The sequence below is a fragment of the Podarcis melisellensis genome (genome assembly GCF_964234715.1).
Source record: "Podarcis melisellensis genome assembly, chromosome: Z".
NCBI classification, from domain to species: domain Eukaryota; kingdom Metazoa; phylum Chordata; class Lepidosauria; order Squamata; family Lacertidae; genus Podarcis; species Podarcis melisellensis.
The window spans coordinates 13,361,547-13,378,981 of record NC_138547.1 but is presented as its reverse complement, the minus strand read 5'-3'; the positions used below and the strand labels follow the sequence as shown (position 1 = coordinate 13,378,981).

At 43.4% G+C, this 17,435-nt stretch overlaps 1 protein-coding gene across 1 annotated transcript in view; it reads right to left on the bottom strand.

The window, feature by feature from the left end:
• The window catches only part of LAMC3 (laminin subunit gamma 3), a 68,089-nt gene extending 64,843 nt beyond the window's left edge, over positions 1-3,246 (bottom strand). Inside the window, exon 1 of the mRNA XM_081896719.1 lies at positions 2,684-3,246. Within this exon, the coding sequence (XP_081752845.1) occupies positions 2,684-3,056 (373 nt within the window). The 5' untranslated portion in view covers positions 3,057-3,246. The remainder of the gene's footprint in view (positions 1-2,683) is intronic.
• Between the last annotated feature and the right edge of the window lie 14,189 nt (positions 3,247-17,435).

The window sequence follows — 17,435 nt, the reverse complement described above, 5'->3', positions numbered from 1 at the left end:
ATAACCTTTCCCAGTCTTCAAACATAATGTTGTGCCCCAAATCCTGCGCCCACTTTATCATGGAGGATTTAACAATCTCATCCTGTGTATTCCATTTAAGCAACAAGTTGTACATTCTCGAAATTAACTTAGATTTTGGCTCAAGCAGCTCTGTCTCTAATTTCGACTTTTCCTCCTGAAAACCCACTTTTTTGTCCGCTTTAAAAACTTCCTGAATTTGAGCATAATGTAACCAATCTCGCACCTTGTTTTTTAACTTTTCCATACTCTGCAACCTCCAATTATCTCCAATTTTTTCAATTATTTCCCAATATTTAGGCCAGTGGGCCTCCATATTGAGTCTTTTCCGTGCTTTGGCCTCCATCGGTGAGAGCCACCTCGGAGTTTTACTCTCCAATAAGTCTTTATATTTTGACCAGACCATAAAAATTGCCCTTCTGACAATATGGTTTTTGAATGATCTATGAACTTTAACCTTGTCATACCACAAATATGCATGCCACCCAAAAGCATTATCAAATCCTTCCAGGTCGAGGACATCGGTGTTCTCCAATAAAATCCAATCTTTCCAATCCAATCTTTCAACCAGCAGAAATAGAGCCTATATGAATATTTGCCAGTATCTAAAATCTACCAGTGTTTCCAGCTGTGCTATTCAAAATATTAAATGCAAGGGATCGTATCTAATTCAGCTTTGCTTATAGTAAACCTGCCAAAATGAACGGACCTATGTTAGTCATGTTCATTAATTCCTCTGGGTCTGCTCTGAATAAAACTAAAGTTGGATACATATATGCTTATATCCAATGCTTTTTAGGTGGTGATATTCACCACAGAGGGCCCTAACCTCTTGCTCATGGCAGTGATCTTGCATTGGCATCCATGGCACTTTTATCAACATATGAGTACCAGTGTCTCATTCCCCCCCCCCCACCCATAAAAGCACTTCCTATATCTATAGCTGTCTATCTGCATGTACACACTGCAGGACATGTTAGCAGGCCTCAGTATGGAGAATAGTACCAACATCGTTTTGCTTCATCAAACAAAGCCAATCTGAATGTTCCATCCTCAAAGCTCCATAACTGCTACTTTGGAAACAATATAATTTCATTTTTTAGCAGAGTATCTGATGAAGGTGGAAGCCAGAATATAAAATACCGGTACCTATTTTGTTAATCACAGTACTATACATAGATATGTGTTTTACAAACCCGTTGATAACAAACAAATGGATGGTACTCAATGACGTTTTACTCAGAGCAAACCTATAGAAATGAACATTTTAACAGGTCTACCCTGAGGAAAAAATAGTTGACTATCACCCATTATTTCTATGCAGTTTACATAAGATGGTATAAAATATTTATTCAAGTTGACATAATGAAATGATCAAAATATAGGCAAAGTCAGCAGATTTAAAAACAAATGTTTGTTATAAAACTACATGGCTGGGTAAAGGTAAAGGGACCCCTGACCATTAGGTCCAGTCGTGGCTGACTCTGGGGTTGCAGCGCTCATCTCGCTTTATTGGCCGAGGGAGCCGGCGTACAGCTTCTGGGTCATGTGGCCAGCATGACTAAGCCGCTTCTGGCGAACCAGAGCAGCGCACAGAAACGCTGTTTACCTTCCTGCCGGAGGGGTACCTATTTATCTACTTGCACTTTGACGTGCTTTTGAACTGCTAGGTTTGCAGGAGCAGGGACCAAGCAACAGGATTCAAACCGCCAAAAGACCTTTAGCAGGCGCTAAAAACATTTAAGGATACCTATCTGACATCCATAGGCAGGGAGTTCCATAAACTAGAGCCTCATTTGCACTACAGGTTTCAAGGAGTATCATAGTGCTTTAAAAAGCCAAATAAACCCGGGAGCTGTAGTTTCTTAAGGGTACTGAGTGTTGTTAGGAGACCTCCCTATTCCCCTCCCAGAGCTACAATTCCCAGAGTTCTGTGGGAAGAGGGCTTGGCTGTTAAACCACTCTGGAAATTGTAGCTCTGGGAGGGAAAAGGGGGCTTCCTAACAAAACTCAGCTCTGTTAACAATTTACATTTTCCAGGATTCTGTTTGAAGTGGTGTGAAACGCAATGAAATGTATAGTGCAAATGAAGCCTTAAAAGATCCCATTCCTTGCAGCCATGGAATGAACATTATGTGGCAATTCTAAAAGTGCCAGTTCCACTGATTTCAGCTATCAAGTGGGCACATATGGGGTAGTTTATTTGAATTAAAATAGAAACTTTAGAAGCTTATTGCAAGTTGATTTTCTAAATAATTCCATTGCCCTAACCTAACAGAAATAAAAGGTTAAATGCTGAGACCCCCAGATAAAAACAATAAGGTAAAGTGGCTGAGGAGGGTTTCACCCTTTCAGATATAGGTAGGAGAGATCACCCCACTCATCCCTGAATTTCATCCTGCCAGCGTGCCTGCATGTGATGCTGAATTAAGGCTGTGTACACATCATTCATTTAAAGCACACACACACCCAAGAAACTTGGGAACAATAGTTTAAGGGTGCTGGGAGTTCTAGCTCTGTGAAGGATAAACAACAGTTCCCAGGGGTTTTTGGAGGTGACAATGTGCTTTCAGTGTACCGTTTGGCGGCTGCATCTTAAAAAATAATTTCTGCAGTTTGCAGGGGAGAGGGGAGAAGGGAGAAAAACAAGGTCACTCTAACTTACCCAGGTGAAGGGTGATATTGACTGAGTTGGGGTGCTGGACCTCAAAGGCCATGGACTGGCTCTGCCACCACGTGGGCTCTTCCTGGCTATGGAAGTCTGTCAGGTAGGTGGCGTTGTGGTGGAGCACATCGCTGCCGGCATCACAGTGGTGGCAGAGTGTGGTGGAGTCTCGTGTTCCCATCTGGAGACAGTAATCCTCTGGTGGGGAGCCACATGTGTTGGACACCTGCACACGCCTCCCAAATGCGGCATTCTCAAAGATGGGCATACAGCGCTGTGCCCGTCCATGGGCATCATAGCATGAATCCATGGCCCCCATGGTCAGATGCAGGCCCAGCCAAACCAAAGCCAGACACCAGATAACCCCAGCCATGATCAGTCTCAAAGAAGCCACTGAAATGTCTTGACACAATCCCAGGCTCTAAAGAGCCGCTCACAATTCCCTCCTTCTCCTCCTCTGACTGAGCAGAGAGAATCCCACAGATCTTCTTTCTCCCAGTTCCATCTTGTGGACGGAGATGGAAACGTCACACTCCACATCCAAAGGTTATTTTGTAGGTCTGAGTGAAAATGGCCTACCAAAATTCTCAGGATCAAAGAAAGAGGGAAGGGGACTGGATGTATGTTTGTTTGTTTGTTTGTTTTGGAGGGAGGACACTTAGAGAAAAGGCCCCTAAAGAACCAAAATCTTTTATTGTACTCAGATAAATCCCTTCATGAGGCAGCACATCTTATGGTACTAGCAACTTTCCAAGGCCACATCCACTCCATAAATTTAAAGTTCTATAGTTATAAGAAGTTTAAGGTCATATTAAAAAAATGTTCATAACTGTATATATAAACCACATGTCTGCAACCCCACAGATTAGGTCCTGAACAAATTGACCTCAAATATTTCTCTGCCAGGTCAAAGTGGGAAACCTCCCCATTGTCTCTTTCCTCACAGATCCTGTCTTCAGGGCACATTGAAGATATGAACAGGGTGTGAGCCTGTTCCTGTGACCTAGATTCAGGAATTAAGTAGTTATAATAACAAAAGAGTGGCCAAAATCCAGATAATGCAATCAGGTAACTTGCCAGACAGGAGATAAACAACACACTCAGATTTCTGCTGTAGACTGCCTTTTCTGTGATGTAGGTATGATGCATCTTGTTATGTATTGAAGTTTTCACCCTGGCCACCAGGGGTATCGTGTATATAGTTTTCACTCAGGTCCACGTCAGTTAATTTAGGCGGGAAAACCTGGGTTGTTGTTGTTACAATGTTGACAGTCGACTGCCTATAAAAGCAGGCCGGCTGAACGGTTTGCTGTTCAGTTCAGTTCCAGCTTACGTATAAGGAACTACTTGGAGAAATCTCTGTGTCATATGCTATGTCCACCCACTATTTAATATATCTGGGGCGTGATCTTGGGCTACACCTCTTCTGTGATGGATGGATGTATGATGTTTCTGGGGGCGGTCTTGGAACTCCAGGCTGGGCAATTAAAAATGTCTATGTAAGGGTGGACACACCTTGGTTCTGTGGGATGTAAACACAGGAGCAGTCAATGACAACATTCCTAGAGTGTACATGTTAGAACATGGGGAGGGATGTCAGTCCAGCAAGCAGGTAAACTTCCTGGGACGGACTTCCTCCGCATGTGACCAGAGGTGGGTGTGGCCTCACCTGTGCAGGTAAATGATAAAAGCACAGGGCAGCCAGCCACTCTCTCTCTCTCTGCCATCTTCCTTTGATGAGGAAACATCTAAGGATGCTCTCTTGGCTCCCAGCCAAGAGAGGAGATAAGGACTATCTTCGCATAAGATAGATTCCGAATGTATGTAACCTTTTTAAAGCTGTCTGCCTTCTGGGATCATATTGTGAACAGAATGTGAGTAAACTCTTTTATACTTTTATAAAGACTGTGTCGTGTCTTGCATTTTAAGAGGGAACAAAGGGGAAATTACCAGAGTAATTATTATAGAGGTTCTAGCGAACCTGTGCAGACGTTACCGTTGCGAACTTAAAGGGGAATGTCTATAAACTCTGCTGATACTTTGGGAACTTGTTAGGACAAGTTGGATTAGGATATAAACTCACAATATATCCTCTCCTGCACACCTGAACATTCCCACAGGTTCTGGGTCCTCCTCCTTCTCCTGTGTGTGAAAGGGGCACCCTGTTGCAACAGTTAATAAAGATCAGGCTTACTAGCTGCTTTGCTTCTCAATATTCTCTGGTTGGTCTCTGTTATTTTCTCCTACCGATAGAGAACCTACAAAAGGACTCTATATGGGCTCTTGGGTACCCCATAAGGGGAAAGGAGCAGTTTTATTACTTATAACATCTATGATAGCAATTTAAACAGTCATGGCTTTCCCTAAAGAATTTTAAGAGCTGTAGTTTGCTACAGGTGCTGAGAGTCATTAGGAGGCCGCTATTCCTCTCACAGAGCTACAGTTCTCAGAGTTCCCTGGGAAAAAGGATTGATTGTTTGTACCACTCTGAGACTGTAACTCTCGGAGGGCAATTAAGGCTCTCCTAACAACTCACAGCACATGTAAAAAAACTAGAGCTCCCATAATTATTTGGGGGAAGACATGACTGTTTAATGTAATAATAATAAACATAATAAAAACAAGGAAAAAACCCAAGCAAACCTATAAGTCCCACTCCCACAAGCATATTTAAAGGGACATAGAATGTTAATCCACCACGGCCCCTTGAGATTAATCTACTGTAACAGCGGAGTCAAGATCCTGGTGAATGCAAGCAATTTTATCCTCAAAATGCCTTGCAAACAAGTCACAGCAAGCTGCCATTGGTTCTGCCACCTCCTTCGGGCCAGACTGTAGCAGGCTCCATACTACCTGGAAAAGCTCTGCTATACAGCACAATGAGGATGCAAAGGAGGCAGCAGAGCAAAGCTTCTTTGCTGTCTTCACTGCCACTAGGTAGGCTCAATGATGAGCCCTCACAAGTATTCAATTGCATACAACCAGAGTTTCCCCCCACTTGCATTCAAGCCGTCTTCCAGCCTGTTTTCTCATTCTAAGCTCTAGAGTATAGCAGGGAGCCAGCATGGATGTTGAAGTCCCTCAAAACCAGCATTCTGGGATTCCTCAACACAGCCCCTGAGACCATCTCTGTCAGCTCAGGCAGGAGAGTGCTGGGCAGCAGGTAGGTGGGTGATTGACTGGTGAGTGCCTATTTTGTCAGGGAGATAAAAGAGCCAGGTATTGCTGAAGAAGGTTAAATTGGGGGGTTTCTCTACCCTTCCTCAAAGTGAACATCCCTGTAGAACACCCATTGGTGTGTGGGCCTGTTATAGAAAAAAATAGGGTTGGGTTTTGCTGCCCAACTCCCCAAGGAACTGAGTCCCCCAAGTCCGTGATCAGTTAAAGATGAATGGATGGGGTAGACGAGATCCATAGAAAGCAAGGCAGATCTTTATTTTCTGTTGCAACAGTTTCCTACCCTCCTTCCATGGAGGTAGGAAAGACTCAGAACAATGCTGCGCAAGCCCCTATAAAGACTTTTGAAATTGCCCACCCTGTAGCCCAAGACCACCCCCCAAAACATCATACATGCATCACAGAAGGTGACGGTCTCCAGCAGAAATTTGAGAGAGAGTGTTGCCTCTCTCCTGACTGTCAGGATACTTGATAACGCCTTACTTGATTGCATTTTCTGGGTAGCCTGGTCATTCCTTTGAAATGGTAAATGCTTTAGTTCTGTCCTTTTTTTCTAAATAAATGATATGGGGTACTCTCATTTTGACTCAGGAAAATCATTTTATAGTTCAATTCAGGGAAAATAAACACAGTAAATAGACAAAAGTACAAAGAACATGCATTACCTTATATTACACAACATCTTTTGTTTTTACAGAGTCCTCATTAACTTTACACTTCTTTGCTGGCTGTGATGATGAAAAATAGTAATTTTCCTACTCATATTGAAATACTGCCCCTTAGTTTTAAAATTTTAAGTTTTTTCTCCCCTTAGATTCATGCATACTCCTTCGTCCCCCCAGAAAGAAGCACTGGGTACATTTAAACAAGGCTTATCAACTCCCCAGATGTTCAGTGTCCAGAGCTTCAGTGTTTGGCACCCACAAACGCATAACATTTCACTTCCTTGCAGCCTAAGGAGGCCTAAAGGTGAAGTCATAATACTGGACAGATTACTACAGGGTGTTGAGAGGGGTTATTTTTAACTATTAAGTGAGAAACAGCAGGCGTAATCTAGGCCAGAAGTGTTTTCCCTTGGTGACCCCACCATGTTGAAAAGTGTGTATGTGTGGTGTTTCCTGTCCTTTCCAGAAATGCACCGTGCTGGATGGAGCCAGCTCTAGATCTTTTCTCAATAAATGAAATAAGACTGCTTAACCTACTGAAAGATATATTTGAAAAATAAATATTATGGGGAACAATGCCCATTGTTAAGCAAGGTAGCTAAAGTAACGGTGTCATGTCCTCCATTGTGACACGTCCCTCTGCTGAGTGACTTTGGGATGAGGACTTTGGGAAGAGCAACTATTTGAGGATAGTTCAGGCGAGAAGAGGTAATTTGTGAGTAAGCAAAAATGTTTTCTAACGCAAAGAAGAGACACTTCATCTAAAGTGTAAGTAGGATTCCTAATTCTTTCTGCATTCTGCTTCTTTTGCTATCCCTCAAGATTTAAAAACACAGGGAACCTTGTCATGGTTAATTTAATTTTTAAAGATTGTCCTCAGGGCCACCTTAGATGCTTTGAGGGAAATGGCTTACCTTCTCCTTTGTGGGCATCATCACAAGAAGGGCATCTCCCAGTTTTGGAGGGTCTTTGACATTGCCACCCCACCCCCATGGGATGCTCGCCCCACCCCCAGGTGCACAGCAGCTAGCTCCGCCTCTGGCCAGTCCCACCAGCTAAAAAAGGAACAGGAAAATAGTGGTGATAGGAACAGTCTGTCCTAATGGGAGAACAACTAGCAAAAGAAAGCAATTTACATAAACAATTACCTTAAATATGCACCTTAAATATGGCACTTTCACTCATGACTAAAATCAGATTAGCGATATGTTTATGGAGTTTTTTAATATGTTTATAGAGTTTTATATAACCAAAATAACCCTTTACCTAAAATAATAATAATAATAATAATAATAATAATAATAATAATTGTGAAAAGATGTGGTATCAAACCTTTAACAAAGAAAGCACAACAAAAGATAACATTCTGCAGAAGAATTGATCAAGCTCTTAACAAACTGAAGTACTGTATAATAAGAGCCATTGACCCGATGGGCTTGGCAACTCATTTTACGCCTAGGGGTGCCCAAAGAGGGCCAGATTTGAAGGAGTAAACATGTGTGCGGGCCGACCAGTTGCAGTTTTGCAGTTGTTGAGCATTTTTAGAATTGAGGTTGTTGAGCTTTTAGGATTTTACCCCAGGAGATAGACTGCCACAGGGGCAGGATTAAACCAGAAGACCGTTTGTTGAATGTGATTCACAGTGCCTCACCAAACCATTCTTCTTGGCTTTATGTTCCTTAGGCGCTCCTGTATACCCCTGTATATCCCCATCGTTCTGTCCAGACACTGAGGTTCAGTACCGAGGGTCTTCTGGCGGTTCCCTCACTGCGAGAAGCAAAGTTACAGGGAACAGACAGAGGGCTTTCTCGGTAGTGGCACCCACCCTGTAGAACACCCTCCCACCAAATGTCAAAGAGAACAACAACTACCAGACTTTTAGAAGACATTTGAAGGCAGCCCTGTTTAGGGAAGTTTTTAATATCTGATGAATTATTGTATTTTAATGTTTTGTTGGAAGCCGCCCAGAGGCAGGACAAAACAAGGTTGTCCCTTGTCCCCAGTGGCGTAGCGTGGGTTGTCAGCACCCGGGGCAAGGCAAGTAATTTGTGCCCCCTAACCCGTGGATTTGTGCCCCCTAACCCGTGGATTTGCGCCCCCTAACCCTAACCCCCAGATGTTGCGCCCGGTGCGGCCGGCCCCCCCTGCACCCCCCACGCTACGCCACTGCTTGTCCCCACTGCTCCTCACCACCTCTCTTGAACCATTCACTAATATCCTACGTCTTAATCCAAATGTAAAAGGATATCCGAGAAAGGGCAAGGAGCATCTGTTGACAATGTATGCAGATATTTTTGTGATGATGAAAGGCCCTAAGGGGTCAGCCTGTGCATTAAAGGAAAAATTAAAATCCTTTTCTGAAGTGGCAGGTTTAAAAGTAAACACTGGAAAATCAATGCTGATGTTTTTCAGTCTTCCACCACTGATTCAAATAATCACTTGTCATATTCTTAATACACCTATGTGCTGCTCTGGATTTAGAGACTTGGGAGTGCCGATTTTAAAAATCATGAACCATGAATCTAAACTGAGTTATCCCATTATTTTAAAAATGAACATGGACTTTTAAAAGTGGAACAAATTTAACGTTTCCATTTTAGAAACTATTGCAGCAGTATACATATCATGTTAATTCCTTGTTTTTTGTTCCTCTTTCGGGTCCTCCCTACTTTTTTCCAACTTCCAAATGGCAAACTAAAATTGTTTCATATTTCAAGTTAAGTCTTCAAGGTTGCCCATGAAATCTTTTTTTTGTTTATTTTTTATTTTTAATTAAGGTGGTTGAGGTTTACCAAACCTCTTGGTATACCATGATGCATTCCAATAGACACAGCTAGGTTTCATGATTATGAAGGATGGTAACCCTGTAACTTTAAATGTACTAAAAATGGGAATTAACTTTAAACAGGCTTCAAATTCTACAAATTAAACATTTACTAAAGGATCTGATAAGATAAACTGCATGCAACTTCTTTTGAATGATTCAAGGTGCCACTAGGTAATGGGGGTACAGGAAATAGTACTGTATCAAAAAATTATGGTCACTTAATACGGAACCAATTTGGGGACTCGTCTAGCCTAAAATCAATATGGGAATATGATCTAAAAGTAACAATGGAAGACTCAATTTGGAAAGGCATATGGACGAACAAACCCTTCAAGTCAGTTTCTGCAAATATTAAAGAACTTAAACTCAAAATCTTCCACAGATGGTATAGGACTCCATCCCAACATCACATCAGCTATAAGCCCCTAATATTGGTGTAGATATGACACTAAGGGGACAAATATACATTTATGGTGGAGTTGTTCCTGTATACAGGTTGTTTGGTCCCTGGTTCACATACAGCTAACAGCAATAATAAAGAACACAAGGGAATTCACTCTGGATCTTTTTATTTTAACAGTGTTCCAAGATACAAAAAACAACAACAACACTGTAGTATCTAAAGAACTCATCACTTTCTTACCAACCGTAGGAAGGCTGTCCATTGTCCAACACAGGAAATAATTTGATAACTATGCAATTGTATAGTTTGTGTGCAACACAAACACAATTGCAACACAAAATGTATGAAACACTGCAATTTCTGTAAAAATAATATTTAGTTTTAAATTAACTCAAGGTGATGCATCATCTTTGTATTTTGGTCCAGTGTGGTGGGATTTTATATACTGTAGTATGTTATTAATACTAATTGAAGTAAGTTGATTCCAAAAATAAATAAGAATGTTTGCCTATGCTGAGAATATAAGATGATGTTGTCCTGTTTGTGGATAGAATATATCTTATTCAAGTTCTGTTGGCTGCATCTGTATTTTCAGGGTGGGGCAGATCCTATGTGACAAAGCAGAAGGATGCTAAGAGATTGCAGTGACCAGCCTGCTGGCCCAATGCAATACACTGCAAAAGTATTTCTGGACCACCCTATGTCCACATAGCGTTGAAGCTCAGCCGCTTGCCCCTGATTCTTCATCGTCCGCCATCGGTCTTTGATCGCCACAGGCGTCCGGTTCTTAAAGGAGAATGCCTGGCAGATGGCTTTCCACCTTCCTTCCCCAAACTTCTTCACACCTTCCTTAATCCACTGAGACTCCTCTGAAGTCCAGATCTAGAAAGAAGAGGGCACAGGCTCTCATGAGCAACCATCAAGTGCTGCAAGACTTGCCCCCTGCCCCCATGACAGAATGACAGATACCCCACCCTCTGGAGATGGCTCAATGGCTGTTACTAACAGAGGATTGCCGCTGACATGGGCTGTAGCCCAGTGACGCACAGCAGGCAAATATCTGGCCCATATTTCGAGAGATTAAACCCAACTTGATGGCACGCTCTCCACACTTAGTTCTCCTTCTGCAAAATGTGGGTAATAAAATTCAGCCACCTTACAGTGTGGTTCAAGAGGCTATCAAAGATAACAGATATGACGTGCTGAGATTGCCCAGGCTTCTGGGAAACATCTGGGTATCCAAGACTCTTGATCAGTGATGGCCAAACTTGGCCCTCTGGCTGTTTTGGGACTACAACTCCCAATATCCCTAGCTAACAGGACCAGGGGTCAGGGATGATGGGAATTGTACTCCCAAAACAGCTGGAGGGCCACGTTTTGCCATCACTGCCCTTGATTAATTAACTAGGAAATGCCCCTTAGTCCAGTGGTTGAACACGCAGAAGATCCCAGCTTCAAACCTGTGACATATCCAGGTAGAGTTGCGAAAGAGACACCTTGCCTGAAAGTCTGTAGCACAGACAATACTGAGCTAGACGGACCAGGATTCAGCATATGGCAGCTTCCTATGTTCCCATTAATGGAGATTTCATCAGTTACTTCATTTGGGAGAGGGGGTCCTCATCAACTGGCCTCCATTTAGAGGGGTCTTATCAAGGCAGACCTATCTGTCCTCACTGGTGTGCTCAGCTCCAGACTGGGTGTAGGCTTGCTTACCTTCTTTTTAGAACCCAAGAGGGAAGTGCTGCTGCTGCTCCTGCTGCTGCTTCTTTTTTCCTTCAATTCTGAAACACAAATTCAGGATGTATGGAACCACTCAGTAAGCTGGTTATTGCTATTGGCTCAGTAATTGGGAGGTTTTACCACTACTGTCCCTCATCAGAAATTCAGGGTAGTGGTCAATTTCTACCCACCCCTTGGCAGCATGATGCGTAGGCAGCCAACTACTGATTAAACTATGTTGGAGTTGCCAGACATGCCAGACATGTCCTCTTTTATTACCGTATATACTTGAGTATAAGCCTACCTGAATATAAGCTGAGGCACCTAATTATAGCACAAAAAACTGGGAAAACTAATTGACTCAAGTATAAGCCAGTTCACCACACAACAAACCTGGTGGTGGCGGCAGTGGTGGAAGAAGAACAAGCAGCCTGAAAGGGCTCCTTTGGGGCTGCTCATCCCTCCGCCGCCACCACACTCGATTATAAGCCAAGGGGGGCTTTTTCAGCATAAAAAATGTGCTGAAAAAGTCGGATTATACTTGAGTATATACGGTAAATTAAAGCTTGGCCGACTCTATACACCGCTGCTGCTGCCAGCCCAAGCTGGGAAAAGAGGCATGTGGGTGCACTTCTTTCCCTGGTTCAGGCTGTCCGCTCTTTTGCTCTTCAAGATATGGCAACTCTAAACTATGTGGCAAACAGCCATCCATGTTCACTCACAGGTGCCACCTCATTCTAGCATGGTTCACAAAATTGATCACTTTGCTTTGTAAGATATTTACCAGGTTTTGAGAGTTTTGCCTTTAGCCAGCCTGTGCATAGCCTAAGCTGAAGGATCACACTTAACAGTTGTTTTGCCTGTCACACTGACGATGTTTTCCCCCATGTCATTGTAATGTCACTGGGTAATGCAATGTGGGAAGCCATCCAAACTGCACAGGTGCTTTCATTAGAAGAGTGCATGGAGCCATCGTTGAGTATCCTGCAGAACAAGAAGCCAGTCTGAGGCAAAAGGCAATGATTTTGTCCGTGCTGCTGCTGTGCACCTGGAGCAGGCAGTCCAAATATTTTACTTTTTTGAGCCAAGAGCTGTACCCCAAAACCCCTCTGCTTACTGTGTACAGGATACTAGCTGCTTCACCAGGTTCCAAATCTATGGAGCAGACAATGAGAACTCAAAGCTTCTGGCCTGACATTCAGAGGAGAGCCTCAGCTGCTTGGCCGCTTGGCTATTTGGAGAGTAGCTTTGCTATATTTCTGCAATAGCAGCCTTGGGGCAAAGAAACCTTGATCATGCCGAGCACCCAAAACCAGGCAAGCAGATTCAAACAGTTGCTGCTTATCCAGGTGTCGGGGGTCTCTGGGGGTCTCGGGCCAGTCCCGGTCCCTATGAACCTCTTCACCACCTGGGAGATCCTCTTCTTCATTCTGATCTGGACAAATTCGTCTCCTCTTAGCTAATCTGAATTGGGAGGTATCATCAGGCTCTGCAGCTCCACTGGTTTCTTCTTCTGGCTTTGAAGCTGCCTGGCACTCATCCACCAATTGAGCAACTTCCAAAACAGCTCCCTTTGCCTCCATCAAAAGCCTTGCAACTGTCTCACGGCCTCCCTCCAGAGACTCTGGCTCTTCTTCCGCTGTATTGCTAAGCCCTCCCTCAGGCCTGGGCTCTTCCAAAGTCTCATCAAATCTTCCCACAGATTCAGGTTTATCTGCTGCTGCCAACTCTGAGGTTTCTTTCACCATTTCCTCCTTGCTGGTCATTTCCAAAGGATTGAGCCCGGTCTCTATCTGATCGTCCAAATCCTTTTTTGCCATCTTAAACAGAGAGTGTGAATACAGTTACTAGACAACATTTCTCTACTTTCCTTTTCTTTTTCTACTTCTATACAGCAGCCATGCCCAAGCTGGTGCCCTGAAGATGCTTTACTGTACCTACAACTCCCCTAAGTCCCAGGCAGCACAGCCTCATGATGCTGCAGCTGTTGGGTATTGCTAGTCCAAAACATTGTCAGGTTACAAGCTTGACATATGTTAAATGTGACATTGCAGCCCTGTTCTCTTCTGCAGTGGGGCACTTTGTTCTTCACAAAAATATTTCCCAAACACATAATAGTTAGTCCAGGGAGAAGGCTTCTGTCTTAAGCCTCAGGTGTTGAATGTGCTTTTTTGATCACAGTGGTTAGATGGCAAGAGCTCTGCTGTGGCAATGTGGGTGATATTCAAGTGCTCCAGCAACACACAGGAACATAGGAAGAAAAAAAGCTGGCTCACATAGTTTTCTATCACCACACGTTGAGTGACAGTGGCTCTCCAGGGTTTCAAGCAGGGGACATTCCCAGTCCTAGCTAGAGATGTCAGGGATTGAACTTGGGACCCTCTGCATGCAAAGCAGATGCTCGGCTACGGAGCTATAGTCCTCCCACTACTACAACAATCAAACAACACCCCATACCCTTGCTTACCTCTAAGAGAAAGGGCTCAGGGACACTCCAGCAGCTTTCTAAAGACAGAAGGATTCTCTGCTGGAAAACTTAATTGGAGAAGTTCAAGATGGCTGGATGAGTTAAGTTTTTTTTCCGGATGATTCTCTGCAACATTGACCTCATTTTCTAAGAAAAGGGAAATGTTTTTCAGAACTTGCAAGCAAATTGCAGCGCAGGACAGAGATAAAAGCAATTTTTGCAGTCATTAGATGTTTAAACAAAACAAGCCAAAACACAAGAGCAGTCTAGGTAATGTCATTAATGCATGAAAGTAATGATGACTAGAGCACAATCTGTAGCAACATGTGCTGCTTGTGGATATAATTTTTCTCATTGCGTAAAGAGGAAAATAAACTCCTAAGTATTTAAGACACTCACTGAATTGGAGAATGTGGGAAGGACAAACCATGACTCTGCTTTGTAGTGGAATGACCCTACAAGAGGCAAATTTCAACAACAACAATTGCAACATGAACTCATACCTGCTGAAAGCTCGCCTGGGAACTTGGGTCCTTTGTCATGTGTTTATTCAAGATCTTTCTGGCTTGTCCATATTTTTTGTTTTTTATGCTGGTTATGACAGCCTGAAGAAGAAAGACAAAATAATGGTTTGCAAGGAAGACTTTGGGGAATGCTCCTAACCTAAGAAGATGCCGTTTGGGAGCAACCCCCCGGCCGTTTTCTAGATCTGCTGTACATTTTCAACTCAGTGGGTTTTCATTGTGTAATATTAGATCACTTATTAAAGAAAATTATTTTTAAATTCAAGTAAGGCAAGCTACTTAAATATCTGTAGGCTAACAACATTGGAATAATGGATGCCTTAGGAGAGTCAGTCAAGAAGCCAATTTTTCCTGGATTACCCTGGATTTCCCGAAGAAGGAAAACATGCTGAGTTCCAATAAACTCAGGCACCTTTGAGCATACATTTCTCTCTCTCATTTCATCCCACCCTATAGGAATCTTGCCTCCTTGCTTCTACTAACTTTTGTGAACTTATTTAAAAGCTTAATTTAAGCATGGAGAAAAATAGGCAAGAGTTAATCCTGGCATTGAATTGGAACCTTCATTAAACCCTTTCTGAAATATGCTGCATTTTGAAACTTAAAGACAGCTGTCCTCATACTTTCTAACTAGGCTGAGAAACAGTCATCAGTGCCTACAAAGAGGAAATGCTAACACTTACCGCTTCCTTTATTTTTTGTCTTATTTCTTCTACTGCATCACTGTTTAAGTCCAGTTCATCCTTCATCTTATCCAAAATAACAAGGGCATCTTCAAGAGGCATTAACTTGGTCTCGGGATCAATGGTCCAATCTTCATCAATCTTAGACAGAAACTGCACAATCTGCAGCTGAATGCCAATGCATTTCTCTTGCGCTAGGGGCCGTGCAAGCACAGCTGGAGAAGAACAAGACAGTCAAAACAGTCACTGAGCAAAATCAGATAGGTCAGCAAATCAGGTGTAATGAGGCTTGGACCAGGGCACCAAAGCCCTGTCCCATACCTTATACCCCTGACCATATACAGACAGCCAACTTCATCCCAACATGCCCTTTGGCCCAGGAGTCACTGCGCATTTGCTTGCTTTTGGTGTGTAATCTACAATATCCTTAGTATCCATATATACACAAACACATCGCTTTTTAGTGTCTTCATCTTTGTGGTCAGATATTTTGTTGGGGCTCCTGTTTTGTAGGGCAGAAATGCAGTATGTACAGATTTTATTTACAGACATACAGAAAAAATTGCTGTAAGAAAATGGGTGGTAAAGTAGTTGAGCTTCTTAAAACTATACTCCAAAGCTGCCAGGCCATTCCTAGCAGTTGGCTTCTTGAAACCATCAGACTCAACTACAGGCCATACCCAAAACTCATTAAACTCATTCTCTTAATATACGCATCCAATTTGAAATAGATTTCAAGAGGGCGCTGAAGTTTTCAGGTACAGTGGTACCTCGGTTTAAGAACAGTCCTGTTTAAGAACAATTTGGTTTACGAACTCCACAAAACCGGAAATAGTGTCCCAGTTTGAGAACTTTACCTCAGTCTAAGAACGGAATACGAATGGTGGAAGGGCAACGGAGGCGGGAGGTCTCATTAGGGAAGGTGCGCCTCGGTTTAAGAACCATTTCGGTTTAAGAACGGACTTCCAGAAGGGCTTAAGTTCATAAATCGAGGTACCACTGTACTTAGGAGGCTACGGGTGGGTGGAGGGATCCTAACCCTTCTTGTGACCATCTGTGATGGGCTTGAGGAGGCATTCATTTAAGGGGGCATGTATCCTAACCATCTTGCTGAGAATCACAACAGGCTATTTGCAGACCTTCCTTTTGGGTTCTGTGCTGTTGGTTAGTTGTACGTTGTGCCTTTTCTTTTAAAATCGGTTCCCTTAATTTCTAAAGGCAAATGACAAACATTCCAGGGATATAGATTGTATTATATTTTAAGTTGCTTTAGGTTCACTTTTTCTTAAATGAAAACACCTAATGACTATTAAATGTGATATATAAATGTAAATACGTAATAGTGACATAAGTGGAACTGGGGCTATTAGGCAATATAGTTTAATGTTTGGTCTTTTAGTATGTTCTGATATACTGTATGCTGTGAGCCGTCCAGAGCGGCTGAGCAAACCCAGCCACGTGGGCGGGGTATAAATGATAAAATTATTATTATTATTATTATTATTATTATTATTATTATTATTATTATTTATTTACATTCACGTTCCTCAGCAGGAAGTACAGTGGTACCTCGGGTTAAATACGCTTCAGGTTACATACACTTCAGGTTACAGACTCCGCTAACCCAGAAATAGTGCTTCAGGTTAAGAACGTTGCTTCAGAATGAGAACAAAAATTGTGCTCCGGCGGCTTGGCGGCAGCAGCAAGAGGCCCCATTAGCTCAAGCGATGCTTCAGGTTAAGAACAGTTTCAGGTCAAGTACGAATTCAGTACCCGAGGTACCACTGTACCTTGAGAACTCTTTCCCCCAGCGCCAATGTTCCCCAAATGCCCCTTTCGTCAAACTCGCTGGTCTCCCCACCATATACGACGTCCCGCAGCTGGCGAAAGTCCCGGCTGCGGCCGGCCCGGAAAGCCTGAATGGCCTGGTGGACGTAGAAGGGGACGGTCCATCGGCTCACCGCCTCCTCGAGGGCCTTTTCGCGAGCCTCCGCGGCTCCTTCGGACGCTCCGCAGCCCCCCTCCTCCATCTTCCCTCCTGCCGTGCGCCACCACGCCGGGCAGGGGGCGTAGCGCCAGTTGCGCCCTTGAAGGATTCCTGCCCCTGACGTGGTGGGTGGGTGGGCGAGGCAGGAGGGCGTCGGGGGGACCGCCGAGAGCATCGCTGGCTCAGAGCCCAATAAAGGTTGCCCTCCCCTCCCATTGATTTTCCAAATACTCTTTCCTCCACTGGAGGAGCAAATCCTGCATTTCAAAGGGTTGGACTTGATGATCCTTGAGGAAC